Below are 24123 nucleotides of genomic sequence, written 5' to 3' on the forward strand. Positions count from 1 at the left end.
TCGTAAATAAGCATAAAAATCATTAAATAACTTAGTGAATAATGGAAATTTTTATAATCTTGACAGATTAGTTATGTTATAAGATTCCACTGAATTTTTTAATTCCTCATTGCAAATTAATGTCTGTGAACACTGTCACTTTGCTCAGCTTATGTTTTCATACTGCTTTGTTTAGTTATATTTTATGTAGGTAACAAAGAAATAAAAAAGAAAATATAGAAAAAAAGTCAAATATATGTTGGGAAGATTGCAGTTGTGTTCAAGAAAATTAGTGCAGCTAATTATTGTCAACTATATATCTTTTAACATAAATATTATACAGTCTTCTCTCCTGATAACTCTTTGTTTTATTTCATCTGTCAGTGAGAAGAAGAAAGAGAAAGAGCGTGAAGAACTGTGGAAAAAACTGGAGGATTTGGAATTAAAGAGAGGTCTTAGACGTGATGGAATAATTCCAACTTAACAAAAAAACAAAACAGCATTATTAACCTGTGGAGTCACACATTTATGTAGTAGAAGATGGAGCAACAGTTTTCTGTATTGTGCAACTTTACAGTAGATTTCACATTTGTTTCATTATTACAACAGCACTGTATATACCTGTCTCTAAGTAAAGGAAAAAAATAAGGACTTTAATCCAAAGTTTGGACAACAGATGGACTTCTCAGAACTTTGCAAACATAATCATTGTTTTAACCCTTCTTTAAAACCAGTCTTCAAAGATCTGTTGATGAAAATTGCAATGTCAGATTCCATTGTCAGGACCTGTTCCTTATTTATCGTTAGCAGAGAGTATAATACAACTTTCAAATGTGAACAATCTTAAAATTTAGCTTGTCTTTCTGCTAAACTGTTACGTGTATTTATAGTAAAAGAGAAAAAAGACTGTCATTTCCTTATGAGTTTGTGTAACATCCTCCTTCTCTGGATAACTTTACTGTAATTTGACTTTCTTTTCCTTTTGCACATCTTCATAAGTTGAATGTCCATTCAGATCAGGGCCATGAAAAACATTGGTCCTGAATAAAAGTTTTGTTTACTGGTGTGAGCATTTTTTTAGTACCAGGCTGTCTCTGGTGCTTCCTTAATTTGAACATTAGGAATTAAAAAACATGTTAGGTGATAAACATAGTAGGAAAGGGAGCTTTGGATTCGTGCACCTATTTATTGCAAATCCAAATTAGAGTCCACAATCCTCGGACAAAAAAAAAAGGGCAGTGGTAACACCCTGGACTTCAATACCTGACCAATATTAGTGATACTGCATTGGACACATGTACCAGAGTTGGTTTAGAAACACTAATTGCTAAATTATTACAGTATGTTCTTATTGGACCATTTAGAAAGAATAAAGACACGTGTTAAACAACACAAGTGTGAAATTGATCTCCAGTGGTCATGGATCTAATTGGAAACTGAGTTGAGATAGCAGTTTGGACAGTTTGGAGTTGTTGCCTTACTTTTTAATATGTATTTATAAAGTGTTCCAGCAAAAGAGGATGTAGCCTCTAAGAAACATACTCTAGTGTTTTTGTGGTTCTAGTACTATTACTCATCACAGTACCAGCCCTATGGTCTTAGCTGGAAAGGATTCTGGATAATACACTTCTGCATTCTCATCTGGATGCTCATTCCTAACTACTGTATTTGTTACCAAAAGTGGTTCTACAAATGCTACTGAAAAAAAATTCTGGAAATCCTAATGTTCTGAGTATTAATAATAAAGTTTAAAATGCTTTTATATCAAAGGTGCATTGTGACCAAATTGTTTAAAACAAAAGAGGAAAAAAAATACAAAAAACAAAGAAGAGGGCTGTATTATAAGTATACATTATTGGCTATCTGCTTTGTATTTGAAAGTGGAATCTTACATCTTTGGTAGGTAAAATGCTGATAAGACTTATGTACAGTATATATTTAGCTAATGCAGTTGCATTATTCTATACCGGAAGGTATGTGTTTCAGGATTTTTCTCCAGGATGCTTTTGAACTGTTATAGACATATGACAACAGTGAATTGATAATCCTAAACCATCAATCCAGCAGTATTTACAGTATAAAAATGAATTGGTGTTCATGAGTCTTTGTGATAGTTGCAAACATGAATTATGACCTGTTGCCATTGATAGAAATACAGTATAAATACAAGCTTGTATATTTTTCTTCCTACCATTTAAATATACAGTAGAATTTGAAGTTCTCTTGTTTTCAGGCACCGAAAAAGGGTAAAAAAAGAATTCCCTCCTAGACTACTGACTGTTTCAGGATTATCAGGTCACAGTTTGTACTCCTGGGTCTGCACACACAAATGTTGTAAACTCAAGGTTTTGTAAGAACTTGACACTGTTAATTCTGGAAAAAAAAAAAAAAGTAAAAAAGTGGAACTAGTCATACGCAACACCAAACACAACATGATTTTATGGGATTATTATGAGCTTCTTTTAAGAACATTGACTGGGACGCAATGTAAATTAGGCAGTTACTGTCATAGTTGAAACATTTTATTTTAAAGTGCTGAAGCAAAGGTGCAAGCTGAAATACTGAAGATTAAATAAATTTATAACAAATCATGTCCCTTAGCCCATTGATTTTGACAGTCTTTTATTTCTGTTACCCAAAAAACCCCACAAACCAACCAAACTTGCGAGTGTGATTTCTGTGTGAAATGATCATTTCACAGTGTGAAAGGGTGGACTCAAACTCATGCTCAAAGACTATGTTCCATTGTGAAAAACTGAGAAGGAACAGAGGAATACAACTTCATGTTTTTCACCTGGTGGAGTAAAACACAACAATGTGAAATTAGAAAAAGCACCTTGTCCTGTACTTAGAGTTTAGGTGAGTGTTGTTTGTTCGTAACTGTTTTTGGTTTTTCCATGTCATTCTGCTATTGATCATACAAAACCGACGAGAACCTGGTGGGTTGAAATATTTTGTGGCCTCTGCCGTGGGGAGTGTCTGACCTTTCTAGATGATTTATCACTTCTGAGAAGGAATGTTCCTTTAAGGAGAAGGAGATGATGTGCTGTGGTTATGAAGTCACTTGACTCTAAAGGCTGGGTGATGCACCTGAAGAAGCAGCTGCTGCCAGGATCCCGCGTGTGCCGCAGTCCCAGCGCCATGTCCGGCCCTGCAGGGCTCCCGCTGCTCCCGCTGGAGCTGCTGGAGGAGGAAGAGGAAGGCAGCCCGTGGGCCCAAGTGTGATCAGTGCGTCATAAATTACGCTTTTGTTTTCTTCTTGAGTTCCACAAACCGCCTTTGTTTGTGTCAGTGTTGTTCTTGACTGCTCGTCCGGCAGGCGTTGGGTGGTCCTGCGTGTCCGGGGCACGTCAGTCTCAGGGGGAAGGGTTGAGCACTGTCTGCTCACAGGAAAGAGCTGCGAGGCCATTGGGTCGTGGGGATGTAACAACTGTACCAGTAAAGTTCCTCTCATACACCCTGAATTGACCACACGTTGCTTTCTTCATCTTGCACGTCTCCCTTACTTTTTCCCTTCTGTTGCTTTTGAGTGGTTTTTGTCTCTCTTCCAAAGGTTGGAATGCTTTAATTTAAAGTATTCTAATGCCATCGGAGCGTTTGCTAGCAGGGTTACAGTAAATTTAATCTTGGTTTTGTTAGCATAAGTAAAAGGGTTTAATTTATTTTTTTATCTGTTCTCATATATGGAAAAATTGAGGGTATTGGAGCTAAGAATTGCTTAAATGCAGCAGCTGTACTTAGATTATATGTGTGTAAGTACAGCCCTAGGCTCTCTCACTTGATGGAAAAGAAAATATATTAGGAGCTCTAAAAAGCTCTTTATTGTTTTGTGAAGAGTGGGAAAGATGAGGTTCTTCTCCCTCCAAGTAAAGCTGACGTAACTTCCTTTTAGTTCTGTCTTTGAAAACAAAGATGCTCTTTTCTCTTAGTTGTGTGACACCACTATCCCAGAGCAGTTGCCCTTAAAGAAGACAAAGGTGATGATGCTCAAGGTTGAAGAATGTTTTTATTTACTTGTAGATTTTTAAATTTGCCTCATGAGCTTCCCTTAGCAGCTCTGGAGTGAGCCATGAATTAGTTTTTCCTAGTTGGTATGTGCAGCAGATTTTATGTAGCCCAGTTTTCCATTTTGAACTCTATGGAACAGCATCTTGAAACAGAATGGAACTACTTTTGGTTGGAAACTTTTATCCAAGTGTTGCTTCCCATCCACAGAAGCGTGCGCTTTTTATCACGACCTCTCCGAGTAAGAGTTTTTGTTACTTGGATCACCTGCTGTAAATATGTTGTATTCATAACCTCATGGAGCCATGAGGAGTTTTCAAATATAAATAGTACCGATACATTTCTTGTTGTTGTCCTATTTTTGATTGTAGTATAGCGAATGACCTGTCATGCTTTTTGTTTCAAGGTTAGCATTAGATTCATAGATCTTAATATTTTAGCATTTCATTGTTTAAGCAGGAGAGGGCAGCAAAAGTTCATTTTTCCCCATAGGAATGCTCTGGTCCCATTACTGTTTTTAAACTTAGGTGCATCTAACTATCTGTGGGTAGGGGGGAAAAACGAATCTTTTTTATATATATTGAAAGGTGCATATGAAAATATATAGACTGGTCCAACCAGACTGTGAAAATGTCTTCTACTCTACATCCAAGTAATAATAAAAATATCTTCCACCTCTGGATAAAGTACAAGCAGGTCTTAAACTCTTGGATTCAAATGTCATTCTTTGGAAACAGTTTACTTTCTTAAAAATGGTATCAAACTCAAACTCAATGGTGCTCCCAGCTATAAATGTGTTATCTTCCTCTTTTGCACATGCTCAAGAGGCTCTGTACTGTGGGTGCATCTAAATAAAGAAGCAATGAAGTGTTTTCCAGGTGCTTGGCTTTTTTTTCCACCTCCTCCCATCTAAACTTCACGAGCCTTTTCAACACTGAGCTTGCAGCAATCGGGTTCCCATCCGCATGTGTCAAATGTAAGGACCCTTGTCTGGAGAAAAAAAGAAACAAAAAATGAAGCAATGAGGTGGTAATTTAAGTTTCAGCCAGAATTACCATAGTAAACACTCGGTTTTCATTAAGTTAATTTTTTTCAGAGGTCCTGTGATGATGGTGAGTATCCTTGCACCTCACACAACCCCCTGTGAGGGAGGTCAGGAGCGGTGGATGCAGGAGAGGCGTTAAAGCCATGCCGTGTTCTTTGGGAGCCCTCTGAGCCTTGAACTGCGCAGCTGGTGAAAGAATTTGTTCCTTTGTGGCAGCATTCTGCTGTTTCAGTCCTTGTGCTGTTTGGAGGTGCAGGGAAAGGCTGGAGATGGTCCCACACGTGGGGGAAACCCTCTGGAGAGAGCCATGAGTGGAGCCTGGAAAGGGGAACTGCAGGTGAATGGCTTTAGCTGCAGTGTAGGAGAGCTGCTTGCTAAAATAAAATGAGAAAATATTTATTAAACATCTGATTTTTAAATACCATGGTTTTACATGTTATTCCAATAGTCTAATCTTAAATTCTTCCAATTTTTTTTTCCAACTTTAATTTTAATCAGTTGGATCGTGCCTTTGTTAGAAGAGCTCATTATCACAAATCTCTTTAAATACATGTAAGACAACATTCAGATCACTTAACAACATTTCTCTCTACTTTCTTATTGCCAGGCAAGTATTTTCTAAAGAAGGTAAAAAAAAGAACATGCAGTAAGTTGGCCTCCAGGGTAGGATTTGTCTTCTTACTAGCAAGTTAGAAATCAACCTTTACAGGACTGGATTTAAAAACTTAAATTAGTTTCCTACTTTCAGTAATGATGACTGCTTTGCTAATTTTTCATCTTGGTTTTTCCTTCTCAGGGATGGTTTGGTTTCTCATACAGCAGCAGAATGTCTGGTTTATCTTAAATTAAGTTTGGGCCTCAGATCAGAAGTGTGTAGCCTACAAAAGTCACTTTGTGTGCAGGTAAAGGCTGGTCCCAAGGCTGCATTAATTATTGCCTCAGTGTACTGTGAAGGAATAGCTTGGGAGATAAACTGGACACTGATACAGAGTCTCAAATTATGATCTGTGGTTTTAAAGATAAAACACTGGAGCTGAAGAAAATAACCTGAATTTGTTAGTCAATACCTTGAAGCAGGTGTAGTAACCCACTGAGCAGTGAGCACAGGCTCTTCTGGGAGTTTCCATGACATGAAAAATGGTCATGCAAAACTTTATCTTGCACTATTTTTATGTTTGTTTGGTTTTGTTTCCCCCCTGTCCATCTTGTCTGTTATCTCCACTTGGGGTCACTGAAGGTGTGAGAAGTTGGGGGTCACTGGGGAAGGATGGAAAGCTTGAGATGCATTTAAAGAAAAGTCTGATTTTCATACAGTGGTTCATACTTCAATACACACTTGAAAGTGGGAACTTGGCATTATCCCTGGATCCAGGAAGAGCTTCCAAAAAGAGAATGAGAAAAGACAATTCTATACACCGAGTCTTGTCCAAATTCTTGCTTTGCAAGCTTTTCTTGTGTAAGAAGTCTCAGCACTTCCCTGACAGAGGATGCAGTGACCCAGCAGTGAATATTCCTGGAGCCCCAGCTACAGCAGGAGCACACTGGGGCAGAATGGCTCTGGCAGCCAGGAAGAAAAGGCCTTGTGTTTGCATAAGGATTTGTGCAGCTCTCCAGCAGCAGAGGCAGAGGTTACCTGCAAACCTTCTGTGAACTGAGCCGGCTCGAGCCAGGTTTGAACTTTCGGCACACGTGGTTGAGCTGTGTGAGCAAACTGGACAAATGATCAATTTTAGGTTTTAGTTCTGCAAAGTGTACTGAGTGGGGTTACAGCTTATGCTCCTCTGCCATCCTGAAGGCTGTGCAGCAACTCCCCTGCTTTTTTAGATATTTGGCAATGTACATGATGTGTATGAGTGCAAAATCGCTGTATATTTATTTGTCTCCAGCCAACATGGGCATCTGCATTACATAATCTTCCATTTCAGGCATCCTGGAGGCACCAGGCTCAAGTCTGCAGGTGCCAGATCTTGGAGTAAACTGCAGCTTGGCAAAGGACACTCTTGATTTCTGGAGGAAGGAAATGCGGGATTCAGACAGTGGTAATTAGTTTGTTAGTCCACAGATTATTTCACAAGCACAAGGGGATATTATTGCTGTTTGCTCTCCATGACACTCATCAGACAATAATTGTTACGGCTGGTGGTTATGCACATTTCAAACATCAGTTCTGGCCAGACAAAAATGACTCAGGAATACAAAGAAAAGAATATTTCTCACTGTGGTGTGGTGCCCTCAGCCCCTCTTTCTCCTGTGCTGCACCAGGGTCTGCAAACACAAGTGTAAGGACTTGTAATGGGCTGAATTTAAGTAAAATGTGCTGTTCTAGTTGAGATTGTCAGAAGGGGAGTTACAGACGGGGGGCATTTCAACCTTTTCCAAGAAAATGCCTTTCCACGTGGTCAGATAAATAAATGGAATTTTATTAGAGATCCTTCCACTATCCCAGGTTGTTCCAAGCCCTGTCCAATCTGGTTTGAACACTCCCAGCGATGGGGCAGTCACAACTCCCCTGGGCAGCCTGTGCCAGAGCCTCACCACCCTCACAATAAAGAATTTCTTCCTAATATCCTGTCTAACCCTGCCCTCCATCAGTGTGAAGCCATTCCCCCTTATCCTCTCACTACACATCATTGTAAAAAATCCTCTGATCAGTATCTGCAATGATCCAAAGCTCACAAGCTGCACAAGCCTTTTGGATTCTTCTGCTAATACAGCTTAGACAGGCCAAGCATGTGCAGCAGTTCTTGCTTGCTTATAGTTTTTTGTCTGAATTTGGGAGAGCAGAGGTGGCCACTTGTCCCATGGAATTTTAGTCCCTCAACTTTCAACTTTTTCAGCTTCTTTTTTTCCCTGAAATCTTTTCCTTTAATCTGGTTTTCTTGCACTGGGTGTGTGTTAGTGACTTTCTCTGCAGTTCAAACGCACTCTAGTAACAAAGATCCTCCTGGTTTACACCAAATGCTTCAGACTTGACCAAACCAAGAAGGGGCTCTGGCATTCAGGTGCAAGAGAACACTCTTCCAGCAGGAATCAGGTGTGCCCAGAATGTTCCCTTTATCTTATGATTTCAGTTGCTTGGAAAAGAGATTAACTACATTAAACTGTAAAAAAAAACAAACACACACACACACAATTTTTCCTCTCTCCTTCCAGTAATAATTTTGATCATTTATATTGCTGCTAAATCTGCCATTAAACTGCTTCTCACTTCCTATTCTAATTTGCCAACCCCCTCTAAAATAATTGACAATAATATGTATGCTGTATATAATTTCATGGGACAATATCCAATCCATTGGTAGGATTTGAAATCTAATAATTAAATTTATATGCTTGAATTAATTGTCTAGGAAAACAGAATCTATAAATAAGACATTTAATGTCATAGTGGCCTTTTTTTTATTTTATTTGGGTGTCAATTAAGCACTGATGTAGCATATCCTGTTTTGATTGCATCATCACTGCAGCAGGGAGCATGGGCATGGAATCCAGATCTTGCAGCAATAAATAAAACTTGATTTCTAATGCTTAAGTTTTTGCTTTAACATAAACCTCGTTTCATGGGAATGCTGTTGGGCCAACCTTCATTTGTTGTGGCAGGGTAGTTCAAGGCAGAAATGGATTCAGTTTTGTATCCCAGGGCTTTATTGACCAGAAACAGAAAAATCAGATGAAGGCAAAGCATTTCTATCACAACATTCTTTTTCAGTAGCCAGGGTGGGCAAAGTAGAGGTAAGGCTTAGGAGCAGTGATTTCAAGCTTTCTATGGAAACGCCGGTAGTTAAACTTCTGTGACCTTCCTTCCACACTGGCTCCTCTCCTTCTGTGCTGCCTGACTTGGCAGCAGATGAACTCCCTAAAACACATCTCTAAAATGTATTTTCCTTTACTGTAACCTTGAATTGTTTTCCATGTGTTCTCATTCCCTCATTCCCATCCATTATCCCCATCAGGATCATGCTAATACATTTTCCAAGTAGTGTCTCACTTTCTGGAGGTGTCTCTCTCCAGAGCTGGGGCTGTTATCTCTTTGCTCTCCAAACAAGGACTGAGAAGGTGGGAGAAGGAGGAGAAAGATTTCTGACATCCCTGTGCCAGTGGGGTGGGAGTGTGAGCGAGGCAGGGAGGACATCCCTGCTCCTCACGTGGTTCCTCTTTTCCCTGAGGAGAGAGGGCTGTGGGGTAACCCTCACCCACTCTCTGTTGGATCTCCAGCCCTTAGATTTTCCATCCCACCACACACTTCCCTAAATTCTTCACTTCCCAAAGAATCAGATGCCTGGAGGGGTGGATATGCAGAAAAAAGGTTTGTGTTAGTCCACAATAGAGTTTGTCCCTCTGCAGAAGGGGATTTTGTTTAAATCTCAAAGATAAATCAGATGTTTTTCTATCCAAGGGTAAGGTTTTTGTTTTTTTTTTTTTAAAGAATATTGTATTAATTTTACCATGACTGAACTGATATGAGCTTGAATGGTGGAGATCTTGCCTTTTCCAAGCACAGAAACATGATGAGGCAGATTAAGCGCAGCTCTTCTGTAAACTGCAGGACTTAATTCTCTTCCTGACAGAGTCAATGATGGAAGTCCTGTTGCTGTCACCAAAAGTAAAATAAAGATCTGTGAGGAGATTGGACAAATCTGCTGTGTCTATGTGGGAAAGTGGTCAGCACTAGCAGGGGTGACGTGGACTCATTTCCTCTTCCTGCAGTAAATCGATCCTGTTAATATCATCCACTCTTGTGTCTACATTGTCTGCCTGACCTCTGGAAAGCTTTTATGGATATGAGCTTCAGAGGGAATGTGTGATCCCAGTTTGCTTCCTGCCTATTTTACAATGACACCCATCAGCTCCAGAGAAAAACTGAATAAATCTCTGCTGCATTATTTGTGCTCTGTGACTGAGCATTCAGGTAAACACTTCAGCACACGCCGTGAACCCCAGCCCTGGGATGTTAAACAAGGCAGTTTTTCTGAGGCTGTCTAGACACAATGTCTGCCTACAAAAGAATTTGGTTATGAACAGGGCAGCATTGTTCAAAAGATGTTATTCTGCTACTGGGGAAATGGAAAGGATTTTTTTTTCTTTCAGAAGCAGGGGACTGCCCTTTCCTGGTGCAGTTGTCATTTCATGACCAGTGTTACTAAAACTTTTCTCCTCTGAGATTCTCCATTATTATTAATTATGTAAAACATGCTGTCTCGAGTGAAAACCTGCTCACCTATTCTTTGACATGAGAAAAAAAACCTGGAAAGTAAACAGTATAACTTCACTTGCTTTGTTTAGAGAATATCAAATGCATCCAGGAGAGTAAATGCAGCACTGCAGGACTGCAGTAGATGTCCTGTGATGCTGAGAAGCAAGGTGTGTACCAGCTGTTTTGCCACCCTCTAATGGAAGTGGACCAGGACTTTGCAGTCTGTGGAAAAAAGGACCTTGAATGGAGTGTGCTGCTCTGCCCCAGACCTGAGAGGAGAGGGGACACACTGGGGAAAAATGTGGGTTTGGAATGAAGTTTTAAAGCTGGAGGTGCTACAGTGAGGTGAAAAGACCAGTCAAAATCTGTTCAAACATTTATCTGCCTTGAAAGATGATCAGATGTTTAAGGAACTAAGGAGACAAGGCATTTTTGAACATGTCTCATGTGTCTTATGTCCAAGAAAACACTTAACTCCCTATTGCCCACTCTGTCAGGACAGGGTTGTCTCAGCCATGTCAGTCAAAAGCTGACTTTGGATCTCTTGCTCTGACTGCCTGGGGCTGCTGGCCAACAGAGGCTGAACATGAGCCAGGTGTGCCCAGGTGACCAAAAAGGCCAGTGGAACCTGGATTGTGTCAGCAGCAGTGTGGCAGCAGGAGCAGGGCAGTGATTGTCCCCCTGTGCTGGGCACTGGTGAGGCCACACCTCAGATCCTGCGCTCAGTGTTGGGCCCCTCACTGCAAGAAGGACATGGAGGGGTTGGAGCAGGTCCAGAGAAGGGCAGCAGAGGTGGGGAAGGCTCTGGAGCTCAAATCCTGTGAGGAGCAGGTGAGGGAGCTGGGAGGGCTCAGCCTGGAGAAAGGAGGGGAGACCTTCTCAGTCTCTACAGCTCCCTGAAGGGAAGCTGCAGCCAGGTGGGGGTCAGTCTGTTTTCCCAAGTAACAAGGAATAGGACAAGAGAAACCACCTCAACTTGTGCCAGAGGACATTTAGATTGGGCATTAATAAAAATTTTCTCACCAAAAGGGTGGTCAAGCACTGGCAGAGGCTGCTTGGGGAAATAAAATCATCATTTTGCATTTGCAGACACGGCACTTGGGAACATGTTTAGTGGTGGCCATGGCAGTGGTGGATTACAGTTGGACTCAATGATCTTAAAAGTATTTTCCAGCCTTAGTGATTCCATGGTTTTACCTGTCCATGGATGTGACTATTTTAGGCTGACCTCTGTGTGGGGTTAGAGAGGTTGTTGTCCTTCTCTTCAGTGCTGCAGAGAGGGTAACAGAAGAAGTGGGGAGCTGTATTTAGTGTTTCCACTAATTTCCTATTTGCATATGCAGAGGAGAGATTCTGAATAACACCATGTCTGGATGAAATGCCTCGAGCTGTTTAAAAAAATGTATGAAAATTCAGTATCCAATGGCTTTGGTGATAAAATCCCCTTGACAGTGATGACAAGAAGACCACACTTAAAGCAGAGTTCCTTGGACTATGGTTTGAAGTTCCCACTTTCCTGTGACATGGAGAATCCTTTTCATTCCAGAGTTCCCCTAGGGTCAGGCAAAATCTGTGTTGCTCAGCCTTGCAGCCACTGTTCTTAGCTATTAACTGGAAGGTTTCAAAAACCTTTGCCTGGACACAGTCCTGTGCATGCACTCAAACAACTTAAACAGGGGAAGAGAGCAGATTAGCCAATTTTAATCTATCTGTCAATACCCTGGCTCCTAGGATTGAAAAAATAATATGATTTCTCAGTTGCAAAAGGCTGTGGTGTCCAGAAGCTGTCACTGGTACCAGTCTCTTCAGAGACACATTATAGTTCCACCAGTGCTCTCTGTGCTGTGCAGGAAATGTCACCCAAAGCAGGGAAATCAGTAAATGTTGGGCTGTGGCTGTGGAGTTTGTTCTGTGTCTTCTTGGCACCCTGTGGCCAGTCTCTGGGAGGAGAGTTTTCTAAAGAAAGTACAGACCAGCAGTTTCCCCCTTTCAGTGTCAGGGGAGATTTGGCCACTGCTAACCCTGGTAAATTTAACCTACAGTGCTTATTGCTCTTGGATGATGCTTTATAGTGCCCAGAAACTGGGCCCTGCAGGACAACTGATCCCTGATGCTAATTAAAGAGACAAACATTAAATTTAATTTTCTAGCCTTATATTTCGAGTCAAACCCAGCATTTTATTATCTTTCCAGCTTAATCTGTAAGTCATTTGTAATGCATTTTCCTTATAAAGCAACATCTGCATATTGTATTCTTTACATGTCCAAGAAGTTCAGAGTCTTTTTGTACTTGGAGTCGAGTGGGAATCCCTGGGGTACAGTTTGGCACACACCTCTGCAAACATACCTTTTAGTCATTTCACTGCTGGGTTAAAACCTAAATGGATGATCAAGGATTTAAGCAGCTGAATTCAAACATCTATTTGCCACATGCCAGCTGCAAGCAAAGCAAGAAATTATTATTTCAGCTGTGATTTACATAATTGACCTTTGAACTTCAGAGGATATAGCTGACATTGTCAGAGTCAAATATTGTATCAAGCTCTGTGAAACATGAAACTTGTCTTGTTAGACTATCCAATCTTTATAAATTAATGTCTGGTTTGAAAGTGTCTTTAAATGGCTAAAGAGTTTTGTTTTTATCTGGATTTATCAGGATTTATCTGTCTGATCTAATTAAAGTAGACATAGCTTACAAGGACTGCAGAATAAAAAGCATGCTTGAAGCAAGGCAGAGGTGTATAGCATTAGCACCATAAAATTGAATTTGTGGTACTCTTTCCAGTTAATCTCTATTGATTAATCCATATGCAGGAGAGTGCAGGCTCTGACCTGAACTTTCAGCTGAGGTGAAATCGTTACTACTGTGATATCAGAATTTATAAATAAGCTGTAAACTGTAATGAGTGATGTTAATTAGGAAGAAATTCTTCCCTGAGAGGGTGGTGAGACAGTCACAGTGTGATGTGCCTGTGGCAGTGATGCTCAGAGGTGAAAGATGGATCTTTGTTATCTCTCACTCTTCTTATCTTCCTCCCCTGGTGATTCTGCAGTCGCTGATAATTTGGTGACTGAAGATCAACAACAGAAGTCTGGGAAGCCTCTGGTACCTCAGCTGGCTCTGTATGGTGGGGGGGTTTGTTTCTGGCCTTCTGGAACCTGGGGTTTTTCTTCCTGGCCTCTATCAGCCTTGCTGATCCCATGGCATGGGATGGATCTGCATCCACAAGGAACTGGTTAAGATCAGTAGGAACAGGGTGAAGAACTTGAACTGGAAATAGTCTGAGGACTCAAAGTGTTAACTGAGATTCACATTTCCCTAAGGGGCAAAAGGAGTTCAGGCAGATTTGGAAGATTTGGTCTATCTGCTTCTGGCACTTCTTGCCTGTCTGGGTCTATGCTGTGCTGAGGTTGGTTTGGCCAAGTGCCTCTCTGGGGTTTGGGACTCTCATCATGTTTGTTTTCCTGGCTGGATTTTGGTTAATTCAATAGTTCTATGAGTTTATTCTAACAAGATTGACAGGAAGAGACAGTAGCTTTGTTTTAGGAGACTTCACTTCCAGCTTTGTCTAATTTATGAGTTTCACTCTTCAGGAAGGCAATGTTAAAAACAGAGCATTAGCACTGGGGGTGAAGTGAGGCAGACAAGGTGTCTGTTTTCCAGTGCACTGGCCATGAGCAGTAGGGAAATTATTGAATTAAGGTAATGTATCTTTGAACTTCTGTAGTTTTGATTAAGAAGCTCCATCTTCAAATTCTGAGCCCAGAGCAGCTGTGTCATTGCTCATTAGTCTGTCCTAAAAGACTATTAGAGGAAAGCTATGGAGTGCAGAAGTGACTTGAGCTAAACTGTTTATTGTCAGCCACATAAAGTTTGCATCTGTATTTATTGGAAGAATATTTTCTGCACTACAATGAATACAGATCAAATCTCCAGTCAATTCCCTGGTGTACAATTAGAGAGCCCAGTTCTCTCTCACATCAATATACAGCAATTCCATTGGATTTGAATTCTTGAATTCAGATTCTGGGCTGAATGTGGTCAGCATCACCACCATGAAGGGACATTTTAATGGGGAAGAAAACGTGGCTGTGTTTGATGACAATGTGAGGGTGCACACACTTCCAAAGTGCCTGAGAAAACTGAGAAGAATGTCACCAAGAGTGGGCTGAAGCAGTGTTTGATGGCTTACTATCAGGAGCTATGCTTGACAAATACACCTTTCCAGAGCAAGGACATGGCAGCCTAAAGAAATGAATCTCCTTGCTTTCCTAAGGACCATGATGAAGGAGTTCCACAGCCTGGGCTCAGTGTTGTACTTTTCCCCTCCTCCTCCTCATCCATTCTGGATGTGTGTGTTTGTGTTTGTTCCCTTCCCATTGTATAGATCACAACCCTCAAACCTTCAGGGAACTCCCCAGGAATGCCCCTGTTGCAGGTAAATTCTTCCTGCCAGTCAGTCCTTGAGAAATGTGTCCTCAGCAGTTGTTAATCTTTGCAGCATGTAACTCACAGCCACAGTAGAGCAGGACTCTGGAATCAACATTTGCACTAATCAGACTGGGACAGATATCAGACAAACTGGTTTGGTCTATCACATCTTTTAAATTTTGCTATATTTGCTATTGGGTCAGGATGAATTTTGTTGGAACCTGCTATTTTTCTTGACAGTGGAGAGTCTTTATTCCCTTTTTTGCCTTTATATTTTTCCTTCTGATTTCTACTTGCAAAACATTTTGCTCAAAGGTTAGCTTCTCTGAAATACCCTGTATATAAACATGTAGAAAAGAATTTTAGTAAATGTGTTCAAATGTTTGTCCATAGAGTATCAAATCAGATCTTCCTCCATATAGCATCAAATCAGGTTATAATCAGGTTCTGAACTGAACCTGCAGTTCTGCTACTCCTGTGTCTTTATTGAAATCACCTTGTTTTGGGTGCAATACCTGTATGTTAGAGCTGTGCACTACCAAATTTTAGAAGCTTCAGCTCTTCTAGTGCCTGTAGGACCTTCATTAGTTCTCTTCTGGATTGAATCCATCATAGCTGCAGGCCTTTTTTAGCAGAAGAGTGTTATCTCTCCAGGATAGATGTGCCTCAAGCAAACTGTGGATTAGTGTTTTTTGTTACTGTTAAGCCTCACCCTTGGACTTCATTTTCCAAGTCTGATGGAAAAGGAAGAGAAGAATAGTGTCTGACAGATTCCTTATAAGAGCCATGCAGCTGAGGCAGTGTCTGTGCTGAAGCAGCTGGGATTTTGCTGTGGTCAGCACAGAACTTTTCCACAGCATTTCAGATCCACAGGGCTGGGTTTTACAGGTGTGTTCTCTGGGCTGTTCTGCCATTCCCAACACAGGTACCCCCACAAGCTGCAAGAAGTGTTTATCTCCTCTGTACGAGGGGTCATTCCCCTGAGTACTGAGTGTGGTGTGATTTCCTGCCACAGCAGCCCCAAGAAATCCTCTTTTCTGACTACATTCTTCTCCCCGTAATGCTCATTCAGCCGCTGCCAGCTCGTGTTGTGCTAAGCCCAGGAAGCAAAATGAGCAGAAAGTCTTTTAAAGCAGAAGTGGTTTTTTGTGCCTGAGACCTTCAGTGGGGACTGGTGTCCCATTGTTAGCAGGGAGAGCCCACATTTATCTAATTCCTGCATTTATCTGAGAACACATTTCCTGGTGGCTGCATTTTGCTCCCTGTGCTGGCACTTGGCAGTGTTTCTATCAGAGCCTTTCGAGGAGCTTTACTTGCTGCCTTTGATTTTCATTTACAGATCAGCTGTGCCCTCTCAAGGTTAAACCTGCTTTGTCTGTCCCTTTACAAACCAACTCTTTGTGTTCTTTCAGGATGTAGAAAATGACAGAAAGTCACACTCCAAGACAAACACACAGCAGCTGTGGGGATGGATTAAATAATCTTAATGCACTTGTTTGAAATGCTGTTTTCAGGACATAAAGGTTATCTTTTTTTCCAAACTACCAGCAAAGAGTAAACAACCTATTGACATAAAGTCTGGTGTTAACATGTGTAGGGAAAAGTGATTTCAGTGCTATTTTTCTTCTGTGAGTTCATCAAATTACATCTAACATTTATAGCTGTACATCCTACCTGAGAGCTTTATGACTCCCTGTTCTAAACTGAATCCTATCCTCTCTTGGATGCCACCTTCCTGTGAATGTGGCCAGCCATCCCACACCACCTTGATTCCTCACCCATTTCTCCTTCTGTTTTACTTTTGGACTAATACCCACCTTTCCAAACCCCTCTCCTGTGCAGTGCATTAAAAATCTCCTGTCCAGTCACCGTCTTTCCTTGCCTGAATGGTCACCAGGTTCTTTTGGCCTGGCACAGCCTGCATGGCTCTCTGCAGTGCTTCCTGTGTGCAGCCACTCAGCACTGGTATTTCCCTTGGTCTGTCTCATTAAATGGCTCAAATCAGCTCCTTTCTCATGACCAGCCCAATTTCAAATCCTACTGGTATATTTATTGATTAACTTAAAATGAGATGAAATCACGGAACAGTTAGACAGCAAAACTTTGTGTGGGAAAAAAAAAGCCAGCACTCAGGCTTTTCACAAAACACCATGCAAATCCTTCAGGAATTGGTGTCTGTCCCACAAACAGACAGGATTTTCTGGAGACAGAATAAGTGAGAGTCTGCAATTTCTCTTTTGTTTCACTCAAAGAGGCTGTTCAGTACAAATGGAGAGGAGAGAACAGGATCTTACTTAGCTAAGTCACTGAAACCAAGCTGAATTACACAAAAACTCCAGCACCTGGTATTTTAATCCATGGAAGAAGAGGGATCTGTCAAAGCTGGTTCATCTGCCATCTGGCATGTATTTCCTGTACCTGCCTCTAATCTTAGGCTGATTTTTGCTGGCACATTTCCAGAATCAAATAAAGGGGACTTAAGCTCAGTATTTTCACTTTTACCTGTTTTCTCTGTAAGTCAAGAACTTTTATACTTTTGAAAAAGTTTTAAAAGTTTATTTTTTAGCTTTGTTTTTGGTCAGTGAAAATCATAGAAAAGTAGTTTTAGGGTTATTTTAGTGGAAAGTTGCTGATCATTTTAGATCAGTGTCAAGACTTTGGCTGATCCTCTTGACTTCCCTGTAATCTCATTTTTCTTTGAATTTCCTGCTTTTCCCTATGGGTTTCAATGGGGAAAAAGGTGCCCGGGACATTGTTTGGTGGAGACATTTACACCTCTATTCAATATTCCTCCTCCAGCTTTCACCTTCTCACCCTTCATTGGAACCTGGAGTCCTTTACTGCCAGTGAGACTGAGAACAATAATGAGGGAGAATACTGGGATAGATTTTAAACACCCCTGCCCTCCTAACTTTTCAAATTTTTTATTAAAAATTCTGTTCATTCTAATTGTTTTTTCATTTTCCTTTCTGTTAAGTGAATTAATTATTTGAAGCAGTCGTTTCCCATGTCATGATGTCAATATGGCAACAGCACTAAATGCCTGCTGCTTTTCTGTTTTTCAGACAATCCCTTCCCTCTTTCACTTGTTCCAACCACTGTTTCCTAATCTAGACAGAAAAGGTAAACTTTGAGAGTAAATAACCAGCCTTTTCCATTCCAGCTTGTGTGGCTGCTCCAGCTGAATAATGAAACACAGAAAGTGCTCTGGGGTTCCCAGGGGTTTGAAAATAAGTGTGAGCTCTGCTGCTGCACCAAACGAGGGCTGCTGACCTTGGCAGTGAAACAAGGACCTCAAGCCATGGGTTATTCACCCTGAAAAAGGGAGATCACCTTGTTTGGTCCTGAATGGTTCAATATCTCATTTCCTCAATGTCAACTTGGTGTTTTCCATAGCTCACGCTACAGAAAACCTGAGTGCAATCCATCAGAAGTATGTATTGGATATTTGTAAGGTAAATTAACAAGCTCATAGTAATCACTGCTTCATATTTGATAAGATGCATGTTCTGGACATCAACAGATGCTGTTTTGCTTGGTTGTTGTGTTTTTTCCTCTACTCTTTTTTTTTTTTTTTTTTATTTTCTCTCTCTACTTGTTTTGTTTTTCCCTCTAAACCACTGTCACATGGATTTTATTTGAATTAAGGTCTCCCCTGTGTTTTATATTCTCATGGCTGGGTTGTATTGCTGTGGCTGTCTCTGACAGCATCATCCAGAGGGGTCCATAATCTCTGACACTTGCCCTGTCTTTTCTGGATTTTTGTGGGTCTGGGGATAGTCACCATCCATCCATGGTGGAAAGGAAAGGAGGTGACTCTCCCCAGGCCACTGTGTGAGCTTATGGCTGCACTTCTCTCTCCCACTCATCTTTTATGACCTCACTGACCAGCAAGTTTTTCACAGAACCAAGCTCCTCAGCTGTTTCCTGTCCCATGGACAGTTGAAAATTTGGTTTACACAGTGAAGGAAGAGGACATGATTTCTAAATTTCCTTTCACAGTGGTGCTCACCTGTGTTTCAGCCACCTAGCTCGCCAAGAGAACACTTTCTTTCCTTGCAACTCACACCTCCTCCCCCCATCCCTTGCCCTTGCTTGTACAGAGAAATTGAGTAAAAAAAGATCTTGTTCAGTTGACAGAAAATCCAGGCATTTTTTTTGTACAGATATCTGAGAAGTCTCCCTTGAGGATGTTTACTTAGGGCTTGTTAATTAGAGGGGTTATGACAATTTCAGAGCCAGCTTCCAAAGATGTTGATATTCCATAATGGAAAAGAAGATCCATTTTGCCCCAGTGCATGCTCATAATTTCACTCACCAAGATACTCTTTTTTTGATCAGGTTATGAAACAATAACCTGCAAAATAATAATTCCCTTGAAGCTAATCACTGCTGGAAAGGAGAGCCTTGCTTTACAGTCAATGACTTTGATGCCTTGGGTAGTTCAAGTAAAGATCTGCCTTGATTGACAAGATCCTTTCTATAAATTTGAGCAATTAGACATCCCAGTAGCAGCTGCTGGGGAGATCTACTGATCACAAACACAGAGATTGTGGTGCTGGTCTCCTGCTGCTCACTCTGACATCCTGAAACACCATCTGCAATTTAAAACTGCAAAAGGAATTCTGACTCCAACGAGTTAGGTGAGTGTGTGTCTGTGTTTGCTCCCTGTCATGGCTCTGGCTCATGAATAAAGCAGCAGGATTTGCTAAAGTGGCAAAGGAAAAACGTTTGGTTTTTTCTGAAGTTTGTCTATTTTGCTCTATATACCTTCTTTTAAAAATAAGGAGTTTCAGCTTTTTTTTTTTTTTACCCTGTTGAAGGTTATATATAAACATACTCTCTTTAATCACATGTAAGATTAGTGTATACATGGTGACATATATGATATGACATATATATGGCTTATCATCATGTGCTGATCTAAAGCTCTGATTTAGCAAATTTAAATATTTTATTTAGCAGGAGTCTGGAGACTCAAGCATCAGCCAGGCAACTGGCAGTCCCAGCTCACTTAATTTCAGTCTGTCCAGCTGAGGACAGATGGCAGCACACACCAGTCTGTGCCCCATGCAGCAGCTGACTTTCTCAAAATGAAGTGTCAGATCTGGGGTTTCTAAGATAGATGTATTTAAATGCAATGATGATATGTGAATTTTAAAATGGACCTCATGGCTTAGAGCTGCTTTCCAGATCTCTTTTTTTTGACAGAGGAGCTGTTCCAGAGAAGTTGCTTGCTTACTTTGCTGAGACAGAAGGTCAACAAGTGTCAGAGGGATTTGGTGGATGCAAGGCTGCTCAGATGTGAGGAGTTCTGAGTTCCTCTGGTCACCTTGGCCATGTCCTTCCTTGTCTGACCAGCTCTGATCAGTGCCTTGGCAGCCTGGGTTGGGTGTGAGTTGTGCTGAAGGGAGAGCCAGCCCCTCTGGCTGCAGCCCTGGGAGAAGAATGGCACAAGTCCAGTGCACAGGGTGTTGGTACTGGCAACTCCAGTGAATCTTCTGGGAGATGCTGAGATTATAGCACAAATTCAGGGGTGCTTGGCTCCCAGCGATGCAGCTATTGGCTTTGTGTGAGCTCAGGAGAACCCAAACAGGGTGGTAGAGAGGCATATGCTGCAAAACAAATCTGCAATATGGAGATTTCAGTAGGGCTGAAGCATAGGCTGGTGACTTTATGTCTTCCAGGCAAACTCCCAGTGCTCTGCAGGGAAAGTCTTCACACTGCTGCATTCTGTGACAGACTTTTTTCTGAGATTTTCCACTTCTGGAAGTAGTGACCACTCATTCTTCCACCTGCCCCACTCCTCCCGGCTGAGTGAGGATTAACTCTGTGTTTGAAGGGAAGAAGGGCTACTCCCACTTCAGCTGAGCCCATCCACTCGCACTTCTTGCCTGCTGGGCTATGCTGACCCTCCTAACCCTGCCCTCTTGTCCCTTCTGCCCTCAGCATGAAGCTCTCCTGCCTGATCCTGGGAGCTCTCCTTGTCCTGCTGCTGTCCGGCTGCGGTGCCACCGCCAAGGCCTCGGCCATCGACCTGCGGACGTTCGTGGGCTGTGCCGTGAGGGAATTCACCTTCCTGGCCAGGAAACCCGGCTGCCGTGGGCTCAGGGTCACCACGGACGCCTGCTGGGGACGCTGTGAGACCTGGGAGGTGAGGCTGTGACCCAGGGACATCCCTGGCTGGTACTTCTCCCCCAGGAAAAGCCCTCTAAGGACAGCCACCCACGGTGTCCTGCTCCATGATGCCCTGGTTGCACTGCTGGTATTTGTTCTTGGTTGTCCCATCCCTCCTCCCACTGCCCCAAAGCGGAATGGGAGCCATGTGATGATATTAATGAAGCACTTATGTAATGCTCTTACTACGCAGTCTGAAAGCCTCTTACAGCTTGAACACTTAAGGAGAGGGGGGACTTTATTACTTTGCTTGAAAAAAAGTATTCCTTGGAGATTAAGATGGAGCTCCCAATTGATGGGTAGTGTATTTTGTTCCAAAAAGCAAATCCCAAAGATGATGTCTGTTTCTAATTCTGGTCCTGTTTTAAGTCACAGCCCTGTACAAATATGAAGTACTTAAGTTTTAGGGGTGTACAGAGAGAGAAGGAAAGAGCATAAGTATATCCACACACGTCAGAGAACAAGTTTCTGACTGTCTTTGCCGTTCTGCAACTGGAAAGCTCAAGGAGCCAATCCCAGTTTCATTTATCCAGAACAACTCGAATAACTCAGAGGGATTTTGTCCAAATGAAGGCAACTACTCTACACTAGTGACCAGAGGAAGAGCCAGGGTCTGTGTGCCAACCTTGACTCACCTTCTTCATGACTTGGTGGTTTGAGGGGAAAGGCCACCAGTGGCCAGATTCCACACTGGGATGGGGCTCCTTAGAGGGATCTATTGACCCCTGCTTCCCCCTACCCCCAAGCTCTTCTGGCAGCTCAGACCTTGCTGTATTGCAGTACCCCCGGGGTGTAGCTCAGCTGAATGCACCTGGCTGGGCGTTCTACCGCTTCCAGAAGGCACCACCATGTGTTTGGATGGGGGCTTTGTAAGAGGGAGGGTGTCTGCACATCTTCTTGCTGAAATATTACGTCTGTTCTCTCCCAGTCAGTCCTTCCTAGTTCCCAGGCTCTTTGCACAGGACAGAGGGGAAGGAAGAAATTAAAAGTCTCCTGGCTGTGTTACCTCAGGCAGTGGGCTCCCATTCCTGTGTGTGCTGAGCTTTCCTGGAGTCTTTGGGAAATGGGTGTCCCTGTTGAGGATAAACTGATTTTTTGACAAAACCAATGCCACTGTGGTGCTACATGGCAGGGTGGGTTTCAAGGCCTTCAGGCTCCCATCATCTTCTGATGGCTGAGGTCTCTGGCCAAGCTGATTTTCTCTGGAGGAATTCCAGACTTCTATTCTGGCTGCTGTGCCAAGAGCTTTCCCTACATTGTACAGCCATTGGTTTTTGTGGGAGGTGCAGCCTGACAGGGAAAACTGGTCTGGTTGAGAAAAAACCCCAGCCTTTGGCACCTGGTTGCACCCCTGCTCTTAGGCAGCTTGTGCACATGAAGGGTTTCCAGCAGAATGTGTTTAATGGAAAATCAATGCTTTTTGGAAGGAAACAGCTGCTTTTGGCAGCATGTGGTCGAAACGCCCAGAGTCTGCTAAAAAACAGCTTTTGGGATAATCTTTTGTCTTCCTTCAAGCAGGTTTTAATTGGAGCTTTATGCTTTAAACAAACTGAAACACATACATGCACCCACTCCCCTTCTTGGCAGGGCTCCAAGAGGCAAGTGTTGAATGATGTAGCCTAAAATTCATTTCCATGGCCCCTTCCACCTGATCCAGTAGCTCCTCTATTTACACAAAATCCCCTTGGGGAAACTGGGGCTCCAGATGTTTGTCTTGCCTGAGGTCAGCATTTCTCCCCTGCAGAAACCGATCCTGGAGCCGCCTTACATCGAGTCCCACCACCGGATCTGCACCTACAACGAGACCAGGATGGTGACGGTGAGGCTGCCCAGGTGTGCCCCTGACGTGGACCCCTTCTACACCTACCCGGTGGCCATCCGCTGTGACTGTGACATCTGCTCCACGGCCACCACCGAGTGTGAGACTTACTGACCTCCCCTCCCAGCTCAGGCCAGGAGGGGATGACTTCTCCCCCAGCTTCTTACCCTTGCTACCTCCAGCATTCTGGAGGGTGTAAATCCACCCAGAATTTGATCTTGCCCTGTAGTGCTCCCAGTCACTGACTTTTCTGGGCTTAGTCCCTCCCCTCTCCTCATGCTGCTCAAAGCATTATTGCTGTAGGAACCCACAGCCTTATAGTAGCAAATCCTGTGGTAAAAAGAAATATTGCAGTTTCCCTTCCTCCTCATGAGCTTTTCACTCTGTGTGACCTTTCTGCCTGCACAAAGTGCACATGGACAGAACACTGGGATGTAGAAACACCCCACAAAGGCATTGCCCCCTTCGTGACAGCCCGATTCATCTGGGGTTTAGCTTCTTCTCAGTAACATAAATGCAGCTACCAACACTTCCACCAGCTCCCCCTCCCAGCCCCATTAGTTAACCTTACCCTGAAGTCATTCAGGAATAACAGGCAAAGAAAAAGGTCTCAAGGCCAATAAAATGGAAATAAGTATTCAAATCACTGCCTTGAAATTAGGGGGAATGTATACTCAGCCTTGACTCAGCCAAGGACTTAAGCTCATGATTAAGTGTTTTGCTTAATATCAGTGGACTTTTAAGCATGTATTTCAGTGCTTTGCTTAATTGGAGACATTGTGTTAAAAAAAAATAATAAATCTCACAAGGGACAATCCCTGAAAAAAAATAAAAAAGAATAAAGAGAGAAATTCATTAAATGTGCAGAACCATCTGCTTTTGTCCAGGGACTGGAGGGGAAATGGCTTCACGTAAAATCAGTGAGACTCTGCAGACCCCAAAGCATCTCTCCTGACAATTTCCAGAGTCAGAAGGACCAAGCCAAAATGCAACGATCGTGGTTTGGTTTCAGCGAGCCCCTGGCTGATGTGGTGGGAAAGAGGGGGCTAAGGCAGGGTGTTCTCACAGCTCCCTGAGCTGCTCAGCTCCGTGGAGACCTGCTCCTCTGAGGGTGCACACAGAGCTGGGGGACAGCCAGATGTGCTTCAGGAAAGCTGTGGAGTGTCCATTAATGGTGTCTGAGACAAATCCAGCACAGGAAAGAGAGCAGACGCTCCACAGGACACTTCACACCTCCTCAGACCCACTCTTTACAAACTAGGGGGACACCTGGGGGCTGCCACAAGAGCCCCCTGTGACCACAGCCACACAAGTGCCTTTGTTCCCTGGCTCCCACCTGCAGGAGGACACACTCACATTCATCCCTCATTTCTCCCCTGAGCAAAATGGGAAATTAAGTGAAGGAAGGAAGATTTGCCAAGGGGGAGAGGCCCACAGGAGCTCACAAAACAAAGACACCTTCTCAGATAGCC

At 42.6% G+C, this 24123-nt stretch overlaps 2 protein-coding genes across 3 annotated transcripts in view; both read left to right on the top strand.

Annotated features, from left to right (window-relative positions):
• The window catches only part of PPP2R5E (protein phosphatase 2 regulatory subunit B'epsilon), a 70728-nt gene extending 66404 nt beyond the window's left edge, over nt 1–4324 (top strand). For both annotated transcript variants that reach the window (XM_015631365.3, XM_015631366.3), the window contains exon 14: nt 364–4324. In XM_015631365.3, the coding sequence (XP_015486851.1) occupies nt 364–463 (100 nt within the window). In that variant the 3' untranslated portion in view covers nt 464–4324. The remainder of the gene's footprint in view (nt 1–363) is intronic.
• Nucleotides 4325–20605: 16281 nt separating this feature from the next.
• On the top strand, nt 20606–22765 carry GPHB5 (glycoprotein hormone subunit beta 5). Its single transcript, XM_033515235.1, has 2 exons — nt 20606–20809; nt 22577–22765. The coding sequence occupies exons 1-2, from the start codon at nt 20606–20608 to the stop codon at nt 22763–22765; spliced, it is 393 nt and encodes a 130-aa protein (XP_033371126.1).
• The last annotated feature ends 1358 nt before the right edge of the window (nt 22766–24123 follow it).

This window comes from Parus major, chromosome 5 (genome assembly GCF_001522545.3).
Source record: "Parus major isolate Abel chromosome 5, Parus_major1.1, whole genome shotgun sequence".
Taxonomy (NCBI): domain Eukaryota; kingdom Metazoa; phylum Chordata; class Aves; order Passeriformes; family Paridae; genus Parus; species Parus major.

Coding starts and splice junctions, on each gene's coding strand:
- GPHB5 (XM_033515235.1), top strand. CDS start 20,606: ATGAAGCTCTCCTGCCTGATCCTGGGAGCTCTCCTTGTCCTGCTGCTG. Junction 20,810..22,576: donor GACGCTGTGAGACCTGGGAG/GTGAGGCTGTGA, acceptor TCTCCCCTGCAG/AAACCGATCCTGGAGCCGCC.